Source organism: Hemitrygon akajei, chromosome 26, assembly GCF_048418815.1.
Source record: "Hemitrygon akajei chromosome 26, sHemAka1.3, whole genome shotgun sequence".
NCBI lineage: Eukaryota > Metazoa > Chordata > Chondrichthyes > Myliobatiformes > Dasyatidae > Hemitrygon > Hemitrygon akajei.
In genome coordinates this window covers 45,859,439-45,878,196 of record NC_133149.1, presented here as the reverse complement: position 1 = coordinate 45,878,196, position 18,758 = coordinate 45,859,439, and the positions used below count along the sequence as shown (strand labels likewise).

The following is an 18,758-nucleotide window of genomic DNA, read 5'->3' as shown; positions in this document are numbered from 1 at the left end:
AGTCAGGAAAAACAATCCGATCTCAAATCAAAATCCTGAAAAAAATACGAGGAGATTGAGTTTCTTAGCAACACTTTTCAGGTAAATTGCATGTAAGTACCTCATCACATCACAGTGTTCCCCCTTCCCTCAGTGAAATTATTCAGTCAAAGTCAGCATGTGCATGCATTAAAATGAGCTTGAGTATCTGTTGTACAGATAAGGTGCAACGTTGAAAACAGATAAGGAATATTGCACTTGCACAAAGAGGTAAGGGTTTGCCACTGTAATTCCTCTCTCTATGACCTCCTGAAGCCGATAATCAGGCTGAGTTCTGCACTCTGTGCTTGCACAGAAATGGACTGACCTTATGGAAGAGTAAATGCACAGAAATGGACTGACCTTGAGTAAATGCACAGAAATGGACTGACCTTATGGAAGAGTAAATGCACAGAAATGGACTGACCTTGAGTAAATGCACAGAAATGGACTGACCTTATGAAGAGTAAGGTCATTGGGCTGTGGGCTTGCCATGCATAAGAAGTTGGGTCATGTAGTTTATGGTAATTGTTAAATGATAGATAATTAGATTCCTTCAACAAAACAAATGAGAGGATGGGTTTAAAGGAGAACATATGGAAGACAAGTGGTTTTACTAACCTGCCCCGACCACTCGTTATTCTGCAACAACTCAATGAACTTCTTCTTGTTCTAATTAGAACATAGAACATAAAACAGTACAGCACAGTCCAGCCCCTTCAACCCAGAATGTTGTGCTGACATTTTAACCTACTCTAAGATCAATCTAACCCTTCCCTCCATGTTTCTTTCATCTCTCTCTTGTATAACTTATGTCTAATTTATCGTCTGAGTATTAGCTGGACCTATGTGCCTGTGATGCCACTGTAAGCATATCCTTCATTGTACCTGTACCTCACCACCTGTGCACAAGGCAGTAAACTCATCTTGACTTGGTTGATGTAGTAGGTGCATGGAACAGGCTGCCAGGGCTGGTGGTAGAGGCAGATACATTAGGGACATTTAAGACAATCTTAAAGAGGCATATGGATGAAAGAAAAATAGAGGGCTATGTGGGAGGGAAGGGTTTGATTGATCTTGGAGTAAATTAAAAAATCAGCATAACATCGTGGGCTGAAAGCCCTGTAGTGTGCTGTACTGCTCTATGTTCATCTAGACTTTCATGAAACCTCTCAAATCCATCAGAAGATAGATAAACCAACTTCAACTCTCTGTCCCAAGCCAAGAAGCCTGTTATTAGAATCCCCACTTCACACTGAAAATGATTACACTGAGGACCAAGTGTATAGAAAGCCTTCAAGGACTGCAAGATTCCATTATTCCTTCTGGAAAGCCATTGATGCAGAGACCATTAACACTTCACAGCTATGAAGGCCAGATTGCATAGTCTGCATACCTAAAACCAGAATCCTGATACAAGCAATCCACTTGGAGCTAAAGGAAGGTAGAGAAAACACTTTAATAACACACTCAAAGCCTCCTTGAAATAAGTGTCACATCCTCAGTGACTCCGTGGCCTGAAACAGTTCAAAAAGGTGGGAAAGCATTCAAGAATGCTCTCTGATAGGTACACATAGTGGCCAGACCAACCAGAGGTTACAGCTGTATTTACGTACCATAGAACCATAGAACACTACAGCACAGTACAGGCCCTTCAGCCCTCCATGTTGTGCTGACCCATATAATCCTTAAAAAAAAGTACAAACGACCATATGGCACAAACTCAAAAATATCCCTGGTGTCTGGGATTCATTATCAAGAATGCAGATTGGAAGAAGCCAGATGTTCATGATCCAGTCCTCATTAGGGGATCGGAGGTGGAGAGGATTAGTAGCTTTAAATTCCTTGGCATTCTCATATCAGAGAATTGTCCTGAGACCAGAACATAATGTCACAAAGAAGATACAACAGTGCCTCTATTTTCTTTGAAGTTTACATAGATTTGGCATGTCTTCTAAAACTTTGACAAACTTCTGTAGATGCACAGTGGAGAGTATCCTCATTGGTAGCATTACAGCTTGGTATGGGAAAACCAATGCCAGGAATGGAAAAGGCAACAGAAAGTGATGGATACAGCCCAGTTCATCACGTGAAAAGCCTTCCCCACCATTAAGCACATTTCCATGGAGCGCTGACACAAGAAAGCAGCATCCATCGTCAAGGATCCCCACTATCCAGACCATGCCCTCTTCACGCTACTACCATCGGGCAGGAGGTGCAGAAGACTTAGGCCCAACACCACCAGGTCCAGAAACCGTTATTACCCTACCACGACCAGGCTCCTGATGTGGCATGGATAGCTTCAATCACTGCAACTCTGAACTGATTCTATAATCTACAGACTCTATTTCAAGGACTGTGTACAACTTATGCTCTGATGCACCATCAATAACTCTCGGAGACTGGAAGTGAACGATAGGCTTTTATTAACAGCAAAAGGGAGCATGACATGTTGAAGACTGAGGGAGGAGCAGTGCCTCCAATCGCCTTTATACCGGGGTCTGTGGGAGGAGCCACAGGAGCAGTCAGCAGGGGTCTGTGGGAGGAGCCACAGGAGCAGTCAGCAGGGGTCTGTGGGAGGAGCCACAGGAGCAGTCAGCGGGGGGGGCATGTCCAGTCAGGTATATACATAGTTTACCACAGGCTCTTTGTATTTTTATATTTGCACAATTTGTCTTCTTTTGTGCATTGGCTGTTTGTCAGTCTTTGTTCATGTATAGTTTTATGAATTCTATTGTATTTCTTTATTTTCATGTAAATGCCTGCAAGAAAATGAATATCAAGGTAGCATATGGTAGTATCATAAACTTAGTTTGAACTTTAAAATTTACTTTGAACTTCAGTCTAAAATTGTTTTTTACTTTTTTGCCATCATAAGAATGTAAGAAAATCTGCCCCATTGAGAGCCCAATTTCTTGCCATTTTACAAATAGCCCTCTTTTCTGTTATGTGGATAACTTCATGTTTTTTTACATTATATTCCATCTGCTTTGTTCTCACCTACTCATTCAGCTTGTCTGTCTCCCCTTGAAGCCACTTTTCATCCTCCTCCACACTCACAATCCCACCTAGTTTAATATTGTTGTATCATTAAAACAGCATTGTGAATCACTCTAACACCATTTGTGAAAGTCACTAAAATGAGTGAGAACTTCACTTGTGAGGTTCACAGAATGACTTTGTTGGGTTTAGCTATATAAATGCTATGCTGAAGTTGTTGGTTTCAGTGCAGGGTTCTCTACTGATATAGAACACTACAGCAAAGTACAGGCCATTCAACCCACCATGTTCTGCCGACATTTTAACCTACTCTAGGATCAATCTAACCCTTCCTTCTTACATAGCTCTCCATTTTCCTATCATCCATGTGCTTATCTAAGGATCACAACAAGAGAAAATCTGCAGATGCTGGAAATCCAAACAACACCCACAAAATGCTGAAGGAACTCAGCAGGCCAGACAGCATCTAGGAAAAGAGTACAGTCAATGTTTCCAGCCGAAATCTTTCGGCAGGACTGGAGAAAAAAGAGCTGAGGAGTAGATTTAAAACGTGGGGGGAGGGGAGGGAGAAACACAAGGTGACAGGTGAAACCTGGGAAACCTGGGTGGGGGGGGGGGGGATGAAGTAAAGAGATACAGGGCTGGAGAAGGGAAGTCTGATAGGAGAGGACAGAAGGCCATGGAAGAAAGAAAAGGGGGGGAAGAGCACCAAAAGGAAGTGATGGGCAGGAAAGGAGATAAGTTGAGAAAGGGAGAAGGAAAAGAGGATGGGGAATAATGAAGGTGGGTGGAGGGGGGCATTACCGGAAGTTAGAGAAATCAATGTTCATGCTATCAGATTAGAGGCTACCCAGGCAGAATACAAAGTGTTGTTCCTGCAAACTGAGCATGGCCTTATCATGACAGTGGGGGAGGCCATGGATGGACATGTTGGAATGGGAATGGGAAGTGGAATTAAAATGGGTGGCCACCAGCAGATCCTGCTTTTTCTGGCATAAGGAGTATAGGTGCTCAGCGAAGTGGTCTCTCAATCTATGTTGGGTCTCGCCAATATAGAGGAGGCCACACCAGGAGCACCAAAAGCAGTAGCTGACCCCAATAGACTCACAGGTGAAGTGTCACCTCACCTGGAAGGAATATTTGGGGCCTTGAATGGTAGTGAGGGAGGAGGTGTAGCACTTGTTCCGCTTGCAAGAATAAGTGGCAAGAAGGAGTAAGTTTGCATTGAGACTCTGACTAGTGGATGCTTTAGGGAGTGAAACAGGGACCCAGCTATTCAAAACTAATATCAATAATTTGGATGAGGGGATCAGGTGTAATCCGTCTAATTTTGTTGCCGAGGTTTCAGGGAACATAGAGTGTGAGGACATGCAGATGCTTTATAATGTTACAAAAATATATAATGTCACAACAGAAAAGAGAAAGGAGGGGTATTATTTAAATGTCACAATGTTGAAAGGTGTTCGTTCTCAAAAGGTCTTGCGTGCCCTTGGACACAATTCACTGAAATTTAAAGTGTATATTATGCAATTAGATAGGCATGTGGTGTATTGGCCTTTAATGCAAGAGAATTTGAGCACATGGGTGGACTTGCTTCAGTTAGCTAGGGCCTTGGTTTGATCACATCTGCAATGTTATGAACAGGTCTGGTTATCTTTCCTAAGGCAAAGCATTCTTGCAATACTTGCAATAAATATTAATCAGTTTAATTCTCGGGATGACAGTTCTATTGTAAAATAAGAGATTGAAGAGATTACCCCTTTTCTATCCCAAGTTCAATGTGATCTCAATAAAACACACGAAGTTCTTAGAGGAATTTGGATGCAAAATTTGAGGAGTATTTGCTGGCTCTGGGCATGTACTTACTGGAGAAGAATGAGGTTGGATCTCATTGAAACCTATTGAATATTGAAAGGCCTAGATAGAGTGGATGGGGAGTGGATGTTTCCTATAGTGGGGGCAGTCCATTTTGTGTGTGTTACACAAGATTTCCAGTATCTACAGAATCTCTTGTGTTTAAGGTGTCTTGAACTAGGGATCATGGTTCCAAAACAATGGCCAGACCTCCAGGAGAGAGAAGAAATTTATTCACTCAGTCAATCTTTGAAATCCCCTAATCATTTTTGAATGGTAGAGCATGCATGAGGAGCTAAATGACCTAATCTTACATTTATTTCTCATTATTTAATTGCAGGTTTATATCTTTCAGGAATTGCTCACTTTTATTGGCATTAAAAAAGAAATGTTGTTCAAGGATCAAAACATGTTTTTAGAAAATGATCGTTTTTTCAGGCTATAATCACTGTCCAATGTTCATCTTGTGAACTGGATTTCTAAAGCTGAAACATTTCACTCTTTTCTTTAATAGGTGAAATCCCATTGCATTGCTTAATATCAACATATCCGAGGATCTATCCTGGACCCAAAATATTGATGCAGCTACAAAGAAGGCACAACAACAGCTATATCTCATTAGGAGTTTGAGGAGATCACCATAGACACTCACAAATCTCTACAGATGCACTGTGGAGAGCATTCTAACTGGTTGCGTCACTATCTGGTATGGTGGGGGACTACTGCACAGGATCAAAGTAAGTTGCAGAGAGTGGTAAACTTAGTCAGCTCCATCATGGGCACTAGCCTCCGTAGTATCCAGGACATCTTCAGAGGAGTGATGCCTCAAGAAGTCAGCGTCTGGCTCTCCTCCATTAAGTCATGTTTAAGTTTGGAAAAAATTAGAAGCAGGACGTTTGATACATCTTTTAATTTTGAGCAAGTCTGGCAACCCTTTATTCAATATTTTCATATGATTTAATTTTTTTAATCTATTTATTTTTCTTTATTTTCTTTAGGGAAAATCTTTCCTTATCCGCGAAGGTTCGGAAGTGACTGGAAGGATGTTTTCTCTCTTTCTTTTTCTTCTAATTTTATCCTCAAATGGACTGCCCAATCTTTCTTTTCTTTTTTTGTTTGTTTGGTTTAGTGGGGATTTTTTTCCTTTTATTAAATAAAATTTCCCATTTTTTTTTACGATTTGTTAAGAGTTGTGGTTTCTTGATTATATTATATATATAACAGCGTAACATTATACTTATCTGATTTTGACAATATATACTTTTTTTTGCTGTTTATACATCTTTTGTATTATCTGTTTGCTAAAACTTCTCCTCTGATTTGTATATTTTTTACTGGAAAATCAATAAAAAGATTGAAAAATGAAGAAGTCAGTGTCCATCATTAAGGATCCCCATCACCCGGGATATGCCCTCTTCTCATTGCTACTGTCAAAAAGGAGGTACAGGAGCTTGAAGACACACACTCAGTGATTCAGGAACAGCTTCTTCCCTTCTGCCATCCAATTTCTGAATGGATATTGAACCCGTGAACACTACCTCACTAATTTTTAATTTCAATTTTTGCATGACTTACTTAATTTAACTATTATGTATATACACACTGTAATTCATGTTTTTTCTCTCTGTTATCATGTATTGCATTGTACTGCTGCCGTAAAAACAACAAATTTCACAACATACACTGGTGATCTTGAACCTGATTCTGATAACGCATTGGAAAGTACAACATACAAAGACCTTCTCACAAAATTTCATGTTGCAATGAGACAATAGGTCACATTTCCACATTTAATCAAAGAGGCACATTTAATTCATACTTTAGGCCAGAAAAGAGGAGAGTTTTGGAAAAGTAATTATAAGACTTAAATATAAATAGTATATCTTGGAAATCCTTTATAATTCAGGCAGCGTTTTTGGTGAGTAGCAGAATTATCTGTTCGAGTCTGTAACCTTTAGGGTATAACTTTTAATTGGTAAATTAGTATTTTTTAATTATTGTCACGTGTCCCAAGGTACAGTGAAAAACTTGCATGCTATCAATACAACAGTGCATTGAGGTAGTACAAGGGGAAACAATAACAGAATGCAGAATAAGATAATACATACCAAATGCTGGAGGAACTCAACAGGCCAGGCAGGAATGAACAGTCGATGTTTTGGGTTGAGACCCTTCATCAGAACTGGAAAGGAAGGGGGCAGAAACCAGAATAACAATGTGGGGAGAGGGGAAGAAGTACAAGCTGTAAGGTGATAGGTGAAGCCAGGTGAGGTGGAAGGTGGGTAGGTGGAGATGAAATCAGAAGTTGGGAGCTGATAGGTGGAATAGGACTGAAAAAGGAGGAATCTGATAGGAGAGGAGAGTGGACCATAGGAGAAAGGGGTCGAGGAGGAATAAGGTGTTACATTTACAGAGAAAGGTTTTTAAAGAAAGAGCAAGGAGGAGAGAGAGAGATTTGGAAAGGGTAGGGGGTTAGTAGGGAGGAGTTTGGGGTCACCAGTAGTCCAATGTACCCAACCCTTCCCAAACCACAACAGCTGATGAACACTTCAGAAAAGCATTCTAATGTTTTAGTGAGCTTGTAGAACATCCTCCTCCAATATTAAAATTCATGCACACCTCTGCTGAGAGATGATTGAATCACTTTTACTGCAGAGTGGGAGAGTGAAGGACCCATTTTCTGTTGTAGAGTTAAATAATCAGGACATAGGTCCAACTTCATCAAGGAATGAAATGGGAATTTTAAAGTAGGAGAATGCTCTGCTTTGGAACTCACTGCCAGAATGGGAAGTAATGGCGGAATTTTCTTACATTTAAAAATATATCCAGTTTAGACACCACAATGCTCTAATCTGAGAGCTTTGAAATTATATTAGGCAGTGCAGCATTTTATCTACTGACATAAAAGGCCAAATGGCCCCCTTCTGTGCTATAAATTGCCATGAATTTATGTTTCTATAAAGTGAAGAGGTAATAGTTAGGTGATAACATGTCTGTATTTTTATAATACTGTCAAATTTAAAAGAAAAGAAAGGAGCTCAACGGTATCATGCCCCTGAAAAAGAACAGAATAGTGATGTAATTTTCCTAATTAAGAATAAAATGTTATCACAAAGAAAAATAAATATGAATAAGCTGACTCTTTAGGAGCCATTATTAGCACTGCTAAAAAGACAATAATATGATGTGACTTGTACCCAGGAATATGACTCAATTATCTCAAAGCAGATTATTTGCTTTTCATTCTGGCTGATTACTGTCTAAAATAACATTATAAAACTACTTTCTCAAAATTTCCCCAGTTTACTGTAGATGTACTTATACCCAGAATATGTGTAATTCCAAAGAGCATAGTGCCTGGTTAGGAATGAATTTACTAATAGATAATTTTGTTGATTTTTACACAAATTGCTACCTAAAATATATATTTCTTAGTCTGGAACCAGATGACTGGAATATATAAACAGAAGTACAAATTTGTGTAAGTTCCAATTTGTATCAGAAGGCTAAGGCAAGCTGTTGTAGAATTTGAGAAGAGTGTTGTACTCTGCCCAGCCCATCAGGAAAAGCCTCCCCACTACTGAGCTCATCCACAAGGAGAGCTGCATCCATTTCTCTCCTCAGTTCCTCCAATAGTTTGTTTTTAGCTTCAGTGTTTCAGCCTTTTCTGATATCAATATTTAGCAAACACATAACATTCCAAACCTTCAAAAATACTGGCAGCACATTTTTAAGAAACCTTAGAATTAAAATGTAAATATATTAGAGTGATCTTGCCGCTATCAAACCTGCATCTTTCTTTCTGTCTGTGCAGGCCCTATTACATTGTTCAGTGATCTTAAAGGCTTTAATTCACCTAATTTGATATCAGAATTTGGCATTCAATTCAAATTCAGAATTATTTATCACTTGTACATGGAAACATACAGTGAATTGTGTTGTTTGTATTAATAACCCAAGGATGTGCTGGGGGCAGCCTGCAAGTGGCACCATACATTTTGGCTCCACGATGTTCAGCAAAACAACACAAACAACAATAACAACAATGCAACAACAGCAACAAAACAAAACAACCCTTTTCTTCCTCCCGACCACCCATCCACTCACACACATGGACCGGCCGTCTCCAGGTGCTCAGTTCCAGTGATGACTTGCGGACCAGGCTTCTGACTTCCAAATACGCTGACCCAGGGATCTTCACTTCCGGACTTGCTGACTTTGGTCTTCAGACTTCAATATCAACCTTAGGACTCACTGATCACAGGATTTTGAACTCTGAACCTCAAACTCTGGACTTGCATGGGCCTTTGACCCCAGGAACCAATTTTATAACTTAGCAAGGAACAGGCAGAGCTGTACAAAAGGATCAAGAAATTGTGTGTGTGCTCTAATCACTGGGTTTAGTTGCCTTGAAGAAGTAATTCTATGCAACATCCCTATGACACAGGTTTCTAGTAAATCCCAAGTAAAAGCAGAAAATATTTGAAAATGTCGGTCAGGTAGCATTGGTGGAAATAAAAATAGAGTTAACATTTCAGGTTTGAAACCTATTGTCAGATCTGGGAAATAAAGAAGCTAATTAGTTTTTAATAGCAGAGAAGGTGGGGGCAGGAGGGATAAAATAAAGGTGCAGTAGTGGGCACTCGGATGAGCCCAAGTTGAGCCTTTTCCTTGTAGGATACAAGAAACAATATTTGTTTCAGTCCAACTCAGGTCCCCTCCTTAAGTCTTTCTGCAGAACATTGACAAGTCCATTGGTGCCTTTTTTCATTCATACAGAACTTGGAAACGTCATCAGTTTTCCTGCCAATTTCCACCTTTCTCTCACCTTTACATGGTCCATTTTCCATTTCTTTCTGATGAGATTTTCTGCACAGATGCCTCTGCGCAGTCTTGAGGTAATTACCGAAGGTCAAAGCCCTAAGGTCGAAGGCTGAAGTCAACAAGTCTGGAATTTGAAGCCTCTGCGTCATTGTGTATGGAATTTGGAGGCCTGTTGGTGAGCCTGGGCCAGGGACTGGAGACTGGAGGCCCAGAGAGCTGTCTGTGAGTGTGAGTGAGTGGGTGGGAGGGAGGGAAGGAGGAAAGGGGCTTGTTTTGCTGTTGTTGTCATTGTTGTTGTTGTTGTTGTTGCTTGTGTTGTTCTGCCGAACATTGTGGACATGCTGTGTTGACAAAAGAATGTGTAGTGACACTTGCAGGCTGCCCCAGCACATCCTTTGGTTATGTTGGTGTTAATGCAAATGACACATTTCAGTGTGTATTTCCATGTATATGTGATAAATGACTCTGAATCTCTACCATACCGAAGAGAGTCCTTGCTCACATCTTCTCTAGTTCCTACACCATTGTCCCATCAGCTTCTGTATTCAACAAATCACCCTTTGCAATTTCCACTGGCTCTTACAAATTCCTAACACTCTCCCTTCTCCTTTCCCATTTTGAATTCCCTGATCTGTTTTTCCATTCTCACCTGCTCACCTGCTACTCCCCACCATTTGTCACTTCCTTTTGCAACTGAAGCAGTTGTGACCTCTGTCCTTTCACCATCCAGAGATCCAAACAATCTATCTTGCTGAAACAATGATTCACTTGCATTTCTATTGATCTAATACTCTGTAGCTGCTGTTCACAGTATAGTTTCCTTTGCACTGGAGAATATTAGAATATTACTTACAAAGCATCTGCATTCCGTCTGCAGGACTGACAGTGTGAGTGTGCACATGACTGCCATTTTAATTCCTCTTCCCACTCACACTCTGAGCTTTTTGCCTGTGGCCTCTAGCACTGTTGCAATGAGGCCTAATGCGAGCTTGAGGAACAAAATCCTGTTTTGCATCTCAGCATGTTGCAGTCTTCTGGATTTAACATTGAATTATCCACTCTTTTATTACTTTGATCTTTCTTTCATCCTGTATCAGAAATGGCCATTTCTTCCAGTTCATTTATTTCATTAGGAGATTTGGTATGTCACAAAGACTCAAGCAAATTTCTACAAATGTAGATAAGGCCACTCTCAGGTTGGAGGAGTAACACCTCATATTCCAAACTGATGGCATGAATATCAATTTATCCTTCTGGTAATTTTACCCCCTCCCTCTTCCTTTATTCCCCACTCCGGCCCCTTCCCTCTTCTCCTCATCTGCCTATCACCTCCCTTTGCTGCCCCTCCTCCTTCCCTTTCTCCCATGATCTGCTCTCCTCTCCTATCAGTTTCCTTCTTTTCCAGCTCTTTACCTTTTCCTGGTGCAAGTTGATGGGTGTAGGCAGTTTAAATGATTTCAGCATGGACTAGATGGGCCAAAGAGCCTGTTTCTGTGCTGTATTTCTTTATGACTCTATTACTTCATCCCCTTTCCCTGTCCACCTGGCTTTACCCATCACCTAATTTGTCCTCCTTCCCCTCCCCCCCACCTTTATATTCTGGTATCTTTCCCCTTCCTTTCCAGTCCTGAGGAAGGGTCTTGGCCGAAGCATTGACTGTTTATTCATTTCCATAGATGCTGTCTGACCTGCAGAGTTCCTTCAGCATTTTGTATGTGTTGCTCTGGATTTCCAGCATCTGCAGAACCTCTTGTGTTTTAACAGATGTACCGTGGAGATCATTCTGAGTGGTTGCCTCATTGTCTGTTATGGAGGGGTCACTGCACGGGATCGGAAAAAGCTTTCAGAGGGTTGCAAACTCAGCCAGCTCTATCATGGGCACTAGCCTTCCCAGTATCCAGGACATCTTCAAAAGGATCCACATCGCCCGGGTCATGCCCTCTTCTCATTGCTACCATCAAGGAAGAGGTACAGAAGCCTGAAGGCACACACTCAATGATTCAGGAACAGTTTATTTTCCTTTACTATCACGTTTCTGAATGGACATTGAACAAACCCATGAACACCACCTCACGATTTTTGCTCTCTGTTTGCACTCCTTATTTTTAATATATTTCTTATTGTAATTTATAGTATGTTCTATGTCTTGCACTGTGCTGTTGCTGTAAGACAACAAATTTCATGACATATGTCAGTGATATTAAACCCGATTCTGTTTCTGATTATTGCTGATCTGGGCTCAGCTTTTCTCTTTCTATTAGTAAGGACTGGTGTGCTGAGCATATTCTATAACACTTCTATGAGTTTAAAGAAGCATTATCTGATTCTAACTGTACATTTACTTATTTGGTTTCACCCTATCACAGATATTCCCTCTGCCCTCCAGTTCCACCTCCTCTGCTACTGAGTACTAAGAGGACACACACAAGGCCGCAGATGCTGGAAATACACTTTCAGTTCCTCCAGCTCCTCTGAGGATTACTACTGAAAATTAATCTGTTATCTCTCTTTCCCAGCTCTAACAGAGGGTCTCTGATCTGAAACATTAGTTATGTTTCTTTTTATACAGATGCTGCCTTAACTGCTGAGTTCCTCCAGTATTTTGTGTGTGTTCTCTGGATTTCCAGCATCTGCAGATTTTCTCTTGTGCAGTATTGTGATCTGTGGGTATCTTCACTGATTCTGAAAATACAATTACTCAGATGAGGCAGAGCTAAAAACAGAACACATTATTGAACAGCCATTTTCAAACTGAACAATGCCTGGTGCAAAAATGCATCAAGGTGATAGAATGAGCCTTAAATGTAGACTGTGCTGACTACCCTTTACACAAAAATAATAATCCAAGCAAGCCACCTCAGTTATTAAACCAGATTAAGAGTGTCATGGTGGCATTGCAGTTAATGTGACGCTGTCACAGTTCAGAGCATCAGAGTTTAGAGTTCAATTCTGGACAATGTGGTTCATTGGGCCAGAAGTGCCAGTTCTGCACTGTATTTCTAAAATAAAAAAGGAAAAATATTATTATTTGCATGTGCCTATTTACAGGTACAAATGTTAAATTACTGCTTTTCATCCTTTCATATTTAAAAATCTTCATTTCAAAATTCAAAGTAAATTTATTATCAAAGTACATACATGTCACCATATAGAACCCTGAGATTAATTTTCTTGCGGGCAAGCTCAATAAACCCATAGAATAATAACCACAACAGAATCAATGAAAGTCTGCACCAACTTGGATGCTCAACTAGTGTTCTAAAGACAACAAACTGCAAATACAAAAAGAAGAAATAATAATAATAATATAAATAAGCAATAAATATCAAGAACTTGAGATGAAGAGTCCATTGATTGTGGGAACATTTCAATCATGGGGCAAGTGAGGTTATCCCTTTTGGTTCAAGAACCTAATGGTTGAGGGGTAGTAACTGTTCCTGAACCTGGTGGTGTGAATCCTGAGGCTTCTGTACCTTCTTCCTGATTGCTGCAGCAAGAAAAGAGAATGTCCTGGGTGGTGGGGGTCCCTAATGATGGATGCCGCTTTCCTGCAACAGCATTTCATGTAGATGTGCTCAATAGTCGTAAGGGCTTTACCCATAATGGACTGGGCTGTATCCACTTTTAGTAGGATTTCCTGTTCAAGGGCATTGGTGTTTCCATTCCAGGCTGTGACACAGCCAGTCAATATGCTCTTCACTACACATCTATAGAAGCTTGTCAAAGTTTTAGATGTCATGCAGAACTCTCTGCCTTCTGATCCCCTGATGAGGACTGGCTCATGGACCTCTGGTTTCCTTCTCCTGAAATCAATAATTAGCTCCTTGGTCTTGCTGACATTGAGTAAGAGGTTGTTATTGAAGCACCATTCAGCTAGATTTTCAATCACCCTCCGATATGCTGATTCATCACCATCTTTGATTCAGCTTACGACAGTGGTGTCATCAGCAAACTTGAATATGGCATCGGAGCAGTGCCTAGCCACACAGTCATAAGTGTAAGGTGAGTAGAGCGGGGGCTGAGCACATTGGCTGGTAATTCGAAAGAGGTACAGTATATTTAAAAATATATTTAGTACTATTGTATGCAGCCCATAGAATGTCATCAATGATCACTGGTGCCATCTTGAAATTGTACTTAACATCTCCATAACTTTGAACACAGCATACACAGTATATAGTTTAATTAACCTTTGCACAAACACCTGATCTCTATTTAATACTTTTAAAACTATAATTATACAATGTGTTTGGTGCACAATTAAATATGAATGCAATGGCAACAGTCTCTACTTTGGTTACCTTTAATACTCCCTTTCTGCCTTCATTAATTTTCATGCTGATTTTCTGACTTTCCTTCTTTCTTCCAGTTACTAAAATGCTCCTCTCCTTTTCTTCTTGCCCATTTTTTAGCCTCTACTAAAAATCCATCCACTGATTTCCCCAGTGAGGTTTGTATCTTGAACTTGTTCTCATCCCACCTATGATCCTGCTGTGAACACATGAGATTCTGCAGATACTGGAAATCCAGAGCAACTGGATTATCATAAGATGATGAGAGGCATTGATCACATGGATAGTCAGAGGCTTTTTCCCAGGGCTGAAATGGTTGCCACAAGAGGACACAGTTTTAAGGTGCTTGGAAGTAGGTAGAGAGGAGATGCCAGGGGTAAGTTTTTTACTCAGAGAGTGGTGAGTGCATGAAATAGGCTGCTGGCAAAGGTAGTGGAGGCGGATATGATAGGGTCTTTTAAGAGACTCCTGGACAGGTACATGAGGCTTAGAAAAATAGAGGGATATGGGTAAGCCTAGTAATTTCTAAGGTAGGGACATGTTCGGCACAACGTTGTGGGCTGAAGTTCTTGTATTGTGCTGTAGGTTTTCTATGTTTCTAACTCACACAAACTGCTGGAGGAACTCAGCAGCTCAGGCAGCATCTATGGAAAAGAGCAAAGCGTTGATGAAAGGTATAATATGTTGATGCTTTACTTCCTTCCATTGATGCTGTCTGACCGTCTGAGTTCTTTCAGCATTTTGTGTGAACTCAATATTCACTGACAACATACAGAAAATGCTGGTGGAACACAGCAGACCAGGCAGCATCTATAGGAAGAAGCACTGTCGACGTCTTGGGCCAAGATCCTTTGTCCTGACGAAGGGTCTCGGCCCGAAACGTTGACTGTGCTTCTCCCTATAGATGCTGCCTGGCCTGCTGCGTTCCACCAGCATTTTGTGTGTGTTGTTTGAATTTCCAGCATCTGCAGATTTCCTTGTGTTTGCCCAATATTCACTGTTTGCCTTGAAATTACATTACCCATATTATGAACAATATTTCTAGGTAATTTTATTCCCTTGTAGCTTCTTTTGTGAGCTATCTTGGTTGAAATTCCATAACACCATAAGCTATAGGAGCAGATCCATTTTTCCTCTCAACCCTATTCTCTCGCCTTCTCTCAGTAACCTTTGATGCCCTGACTAATCAAGAACCTATCAACCTCTGCTTTAAATGTACTCAATGACTTGGCCTCCACAGCCATCTTTGGCAACAAATCCACAGATTCATCAGACTCTGGCTAAAGAGATTCCTCCTCATCTCCGTTTGAAAGGGACGCTGAGCAATGTTGTTCAGACATACATGACTGATAACATGATTGGTAGGAGTTACAGTTTATGTTCTTTTATAGAAGCGTTTATAATTATGAGCACCATAGATAAAGCATTTTCCCCAGAGAAGGGGAGTCCAAAACTAAAGGGCATAGGTTTAGGGAGAGGAGGAAAGATTTAAAACTGACCTGAGGGGCAACTTTTTCACCCAGAGTGTGGTGAATACATTAAATGAACTTCCGGAGGAAGTGGTTGAGGCAGGCACAATATTATCATTTAAGATGCACTTGGATAGGTGCATAGAGTGGCAGGTCTTACAGGGATATGGGCCGAATGCAGGAATTTGGCACCATGATCAGCCAGGCCGAAGAGCTGGATTGCCCACAAAACTGGAATGGAATCATCACTTCATTCTGAAGGGTTGCTAAGGAAAAGGATACTACCTGCTTTGTTTTTCCTTTGTGGTAGAGATGTTACTTCAGTCCATTCATACAGTGCCCAACCAGAAGGGTTAGTCCAGATCAGGCCAGGATCGAGTTATCATCTTGGCTTGTCCTACATCCTCCAAGCCTGTCCACCACATAATTGTTTCTCCTTTCCAAAAGAAATTTTCCAGAAACTCCAGGGATTCTGTTTTAACCTGCTGCTGCCACGTGACAAATAATAGTTATTGTAAATATGCTTTGTGGAATTAGGTAGATCATGGGGTTTGTTCTTGATGTTTGTTGATGCTAATAAGTCAGTATTTATTACTCCTTTCCACTTGCTCAGAGGGCATGAAGAAACAGATTTACATTCTGAAGTTATGCTCAGTGATGGGGGTGGGGACAGATTTTTTTGCCTGAAAGATGTTAGTGAACCAAGTAATGACGATTCAAAAGCATGGGCATATTCTGGTGCAAACCTGCAATCATTCAGATTTATTCGACAAGTTGTCACAGTGTGATTTAGACCCATTGTGGTTACACTGCTTTAAAAAAACCTTGGGATTTCAAGAGGAAAGCAAGTGAGCGAGGGAAGAAAGTTATTTCATAAAGTCTGCACCTTCTTGTGTTCTGAAAGCAGAAATGTACAGAGCTTAAAAGGTCTGGCAGGAAAGGCTATACTTTTCAATTAAAGCACTAAGTTTCTCTTTAAGGTGCCAATGCACTTGCTATGTCCAGCAGTTAGAAACACATCTGCAGATGTTATTTTCAAATGTACTCTTTGGAGAAGCATAGTCATTGTTGCAGGTCGATGACGTTACATCAGATGTCAGTAACATTAACTCGCCATTCTATACAGATGCTGCTTATCTTGCTGAGTATTTGCAGATTTTCTAATTTTACTTCTGATTTTCCAGCAACTATAGTATGTGTTTTGCATGTTGTTTTTATTTAGTTTCTCAGCGCTGGTGCAAGATGAGTTATTTTTGTTTTATTTAATATAGCTTTGTCAAGGACATCAGCAAATGATATTTGAATTCGGATCTCTCAGTGATAATCCTGCAAGCAGGCAGCACCAGTTTGAGAACGCACGCAACGCCTTCTCGGAAATAACCTTCAGGACATTCGCCTCATTTGCATTGACGTCAGTGCTCCTGGCCGGTCGCTCGGCCAGGAATCACGTGACCGAAACCGGCTACTGCGCGCCGGGCAGGATAAGCGGGGTCGGTGAGTGTGAGTGTGCGTGTGTGTGCGCGCGCGCCCGCTCGCCCGAGAAGCCCCGCCTTCTCTCCCACTCGGCTCGCGCCCGCCCGCCCGCTGGTGTTTTCGACAAGATGGCGTCCAGCGGTGCAGCGAGGAACGGCAGCCTTCATCAGACCTCGCCGTTACCGCCGCAGCCGCACAAAACTGGGTCGGCCAGAATCAATTGCTACGAGATCGAGAGGACCATCGGCAAGGGCAACTTCGCTGTGGTCAAGCTAGCCACTCACATCGTCACCAAAGCTAAAGTAACGTATCTCTTCCTCTCGGGGTATAATGTGTAACATCGTTATTTCCTTCACCACCGTATCATGGTCACCTTCTTTACGCTGAAGTTTTGCTGCCGACTAGGGAAGGATGGCTCTCTGAAGTGGGTAAAGCTCCACTTGGGTTGACAGCTGTAGTAGTCTAATCAGGGCAGAAACGTCTTCTTTCCTGTCTCAACTCTTCTCTCCTTTGCTTCCTTTTGTAAAAAAAAGCCGAAAACTTGGATTTTATTACCGATTAGGTTTCCCGTTCGTTCCTCCTGTAGTTGTCGGTGATGTCACTAAAGTCCCTTTATTCAGTGTTCGGCCGGAGGGGGTCAGGCAAGGCCGGGCCGGAGCTGTCAACTCGGCCTGTCTTCAGCTCTATAGCCTGTCCTCCGCCAATGCGATTTTTCCTAACATAAGTTTTTCCCAAAGTTTCCGGGGTCTGTTTGTCGCTCCTGGACCGTACACACTTCTTAAAGTAACTAATTTGCAACACACTACATGAACAATTTGCGCTCAATGTACAGAGATCATTTATTATTTACGTACATTGATCCTGGTTATTGTGATCTACACAATAATTTGTTTTTTAAAAAAAGCCGACCTGAGAAAATATCGTTGGTTTAATTGAAAGTGTAGTTACATTACTTTATTATTTGGAGTGGAAAGCATAAGTGTTCAGCTATTTCTTGTAAATAGTGAAATTATTATCGCCATATATCTATTTCCTGCAATTACTCAGTGTGAGGCATATTATTCATGCAATGTTTAGTAAAATGAAATTTTTGATTTGCTGGAAACATTTAATGGAGAATCTAGTATCAGAGTTTACAATGGAGAGGAGGTTACACATTTGTCAATTGATACACCTAAGTGTATTTCCTAAAGGTCAGTTTCAGTTCACTATTTATGACAGAAGCTAGTTTGTAATTTTCATGTGATTTAATAGGTTTCATGTTTCTATCATACAGAGAAATTTTTATCAGTTACATTTGCCTTTTCAAAGATACAAATTTGGAAGTGCACATCTGTTTTAGTGCCATCAGTATTTTTATGTGCTGCATTAATTTTTCCTATTAAGGCAGATTCTTCTGAAATCAATAGGTAAATATGTACATTATTTACTTAAGCCAATGATAAAGCCTAATTTTATTATCTTAATTTCATTTATCATAATTACTGATGAGTTTTGGATGTTGTAGCTGACTCCAATGTTAGAATATCCTTTAATACATACTGTGTATGGTCAGTGGATTTAATTTACACTTTTCTTTGAGTTAATCTTAGTCAACTATTTTTGATGTGCCCTTTAAAAAAAACTCTGCTGTGCTCTGATGACTGACGTATACTTGTATATTAAGCACCGACATTTGTATTTCTATGCTAGGAATTCTTTGAACAATTGTTGTTGAATATGTTGCCATTGCCCAACTGTACATTTGCAACTTGCAAACCTTCAATACTCTTGCGTTTAAAAAAAAAAATCTCTGCATTGTACTGCAGGAAGGAATTCTTGATGTTGT

General features: G+C 40.7%; 1 protein-coding gene across 4 annotated transcripts in view; it reads left to right on the top strand.

Annotated features, from left to right (window-relative positions):
• Nucleotides 1-17,023: 17,023 nt before the first annotated feature.
• The window catches only part of sik3 (SIK family kinase 3), a 344,954-nt gene continuing 343,219 nt past the window's right edge, over nt 17,024-18,758 (top strand). For 2 of the 4 annotated variants that reach the window (XM_073030105.1, XM_073030106.1), the window contains exon 1: nt 17,024-17,232. In XM_073030105.1, the coding sequence (XP_072886206.1) occupies nt 17,059-17,232 (174 nt within the window). In that variant the 5' untranslated portion in view covers nt 17,024-17,058. The remainder of the gene's footprint in view (nt 17,233-18,758) is intronic. The other 2 variants (XM_073030104.1, XM_073030103.1) reach the window with 1 other exon arrangement.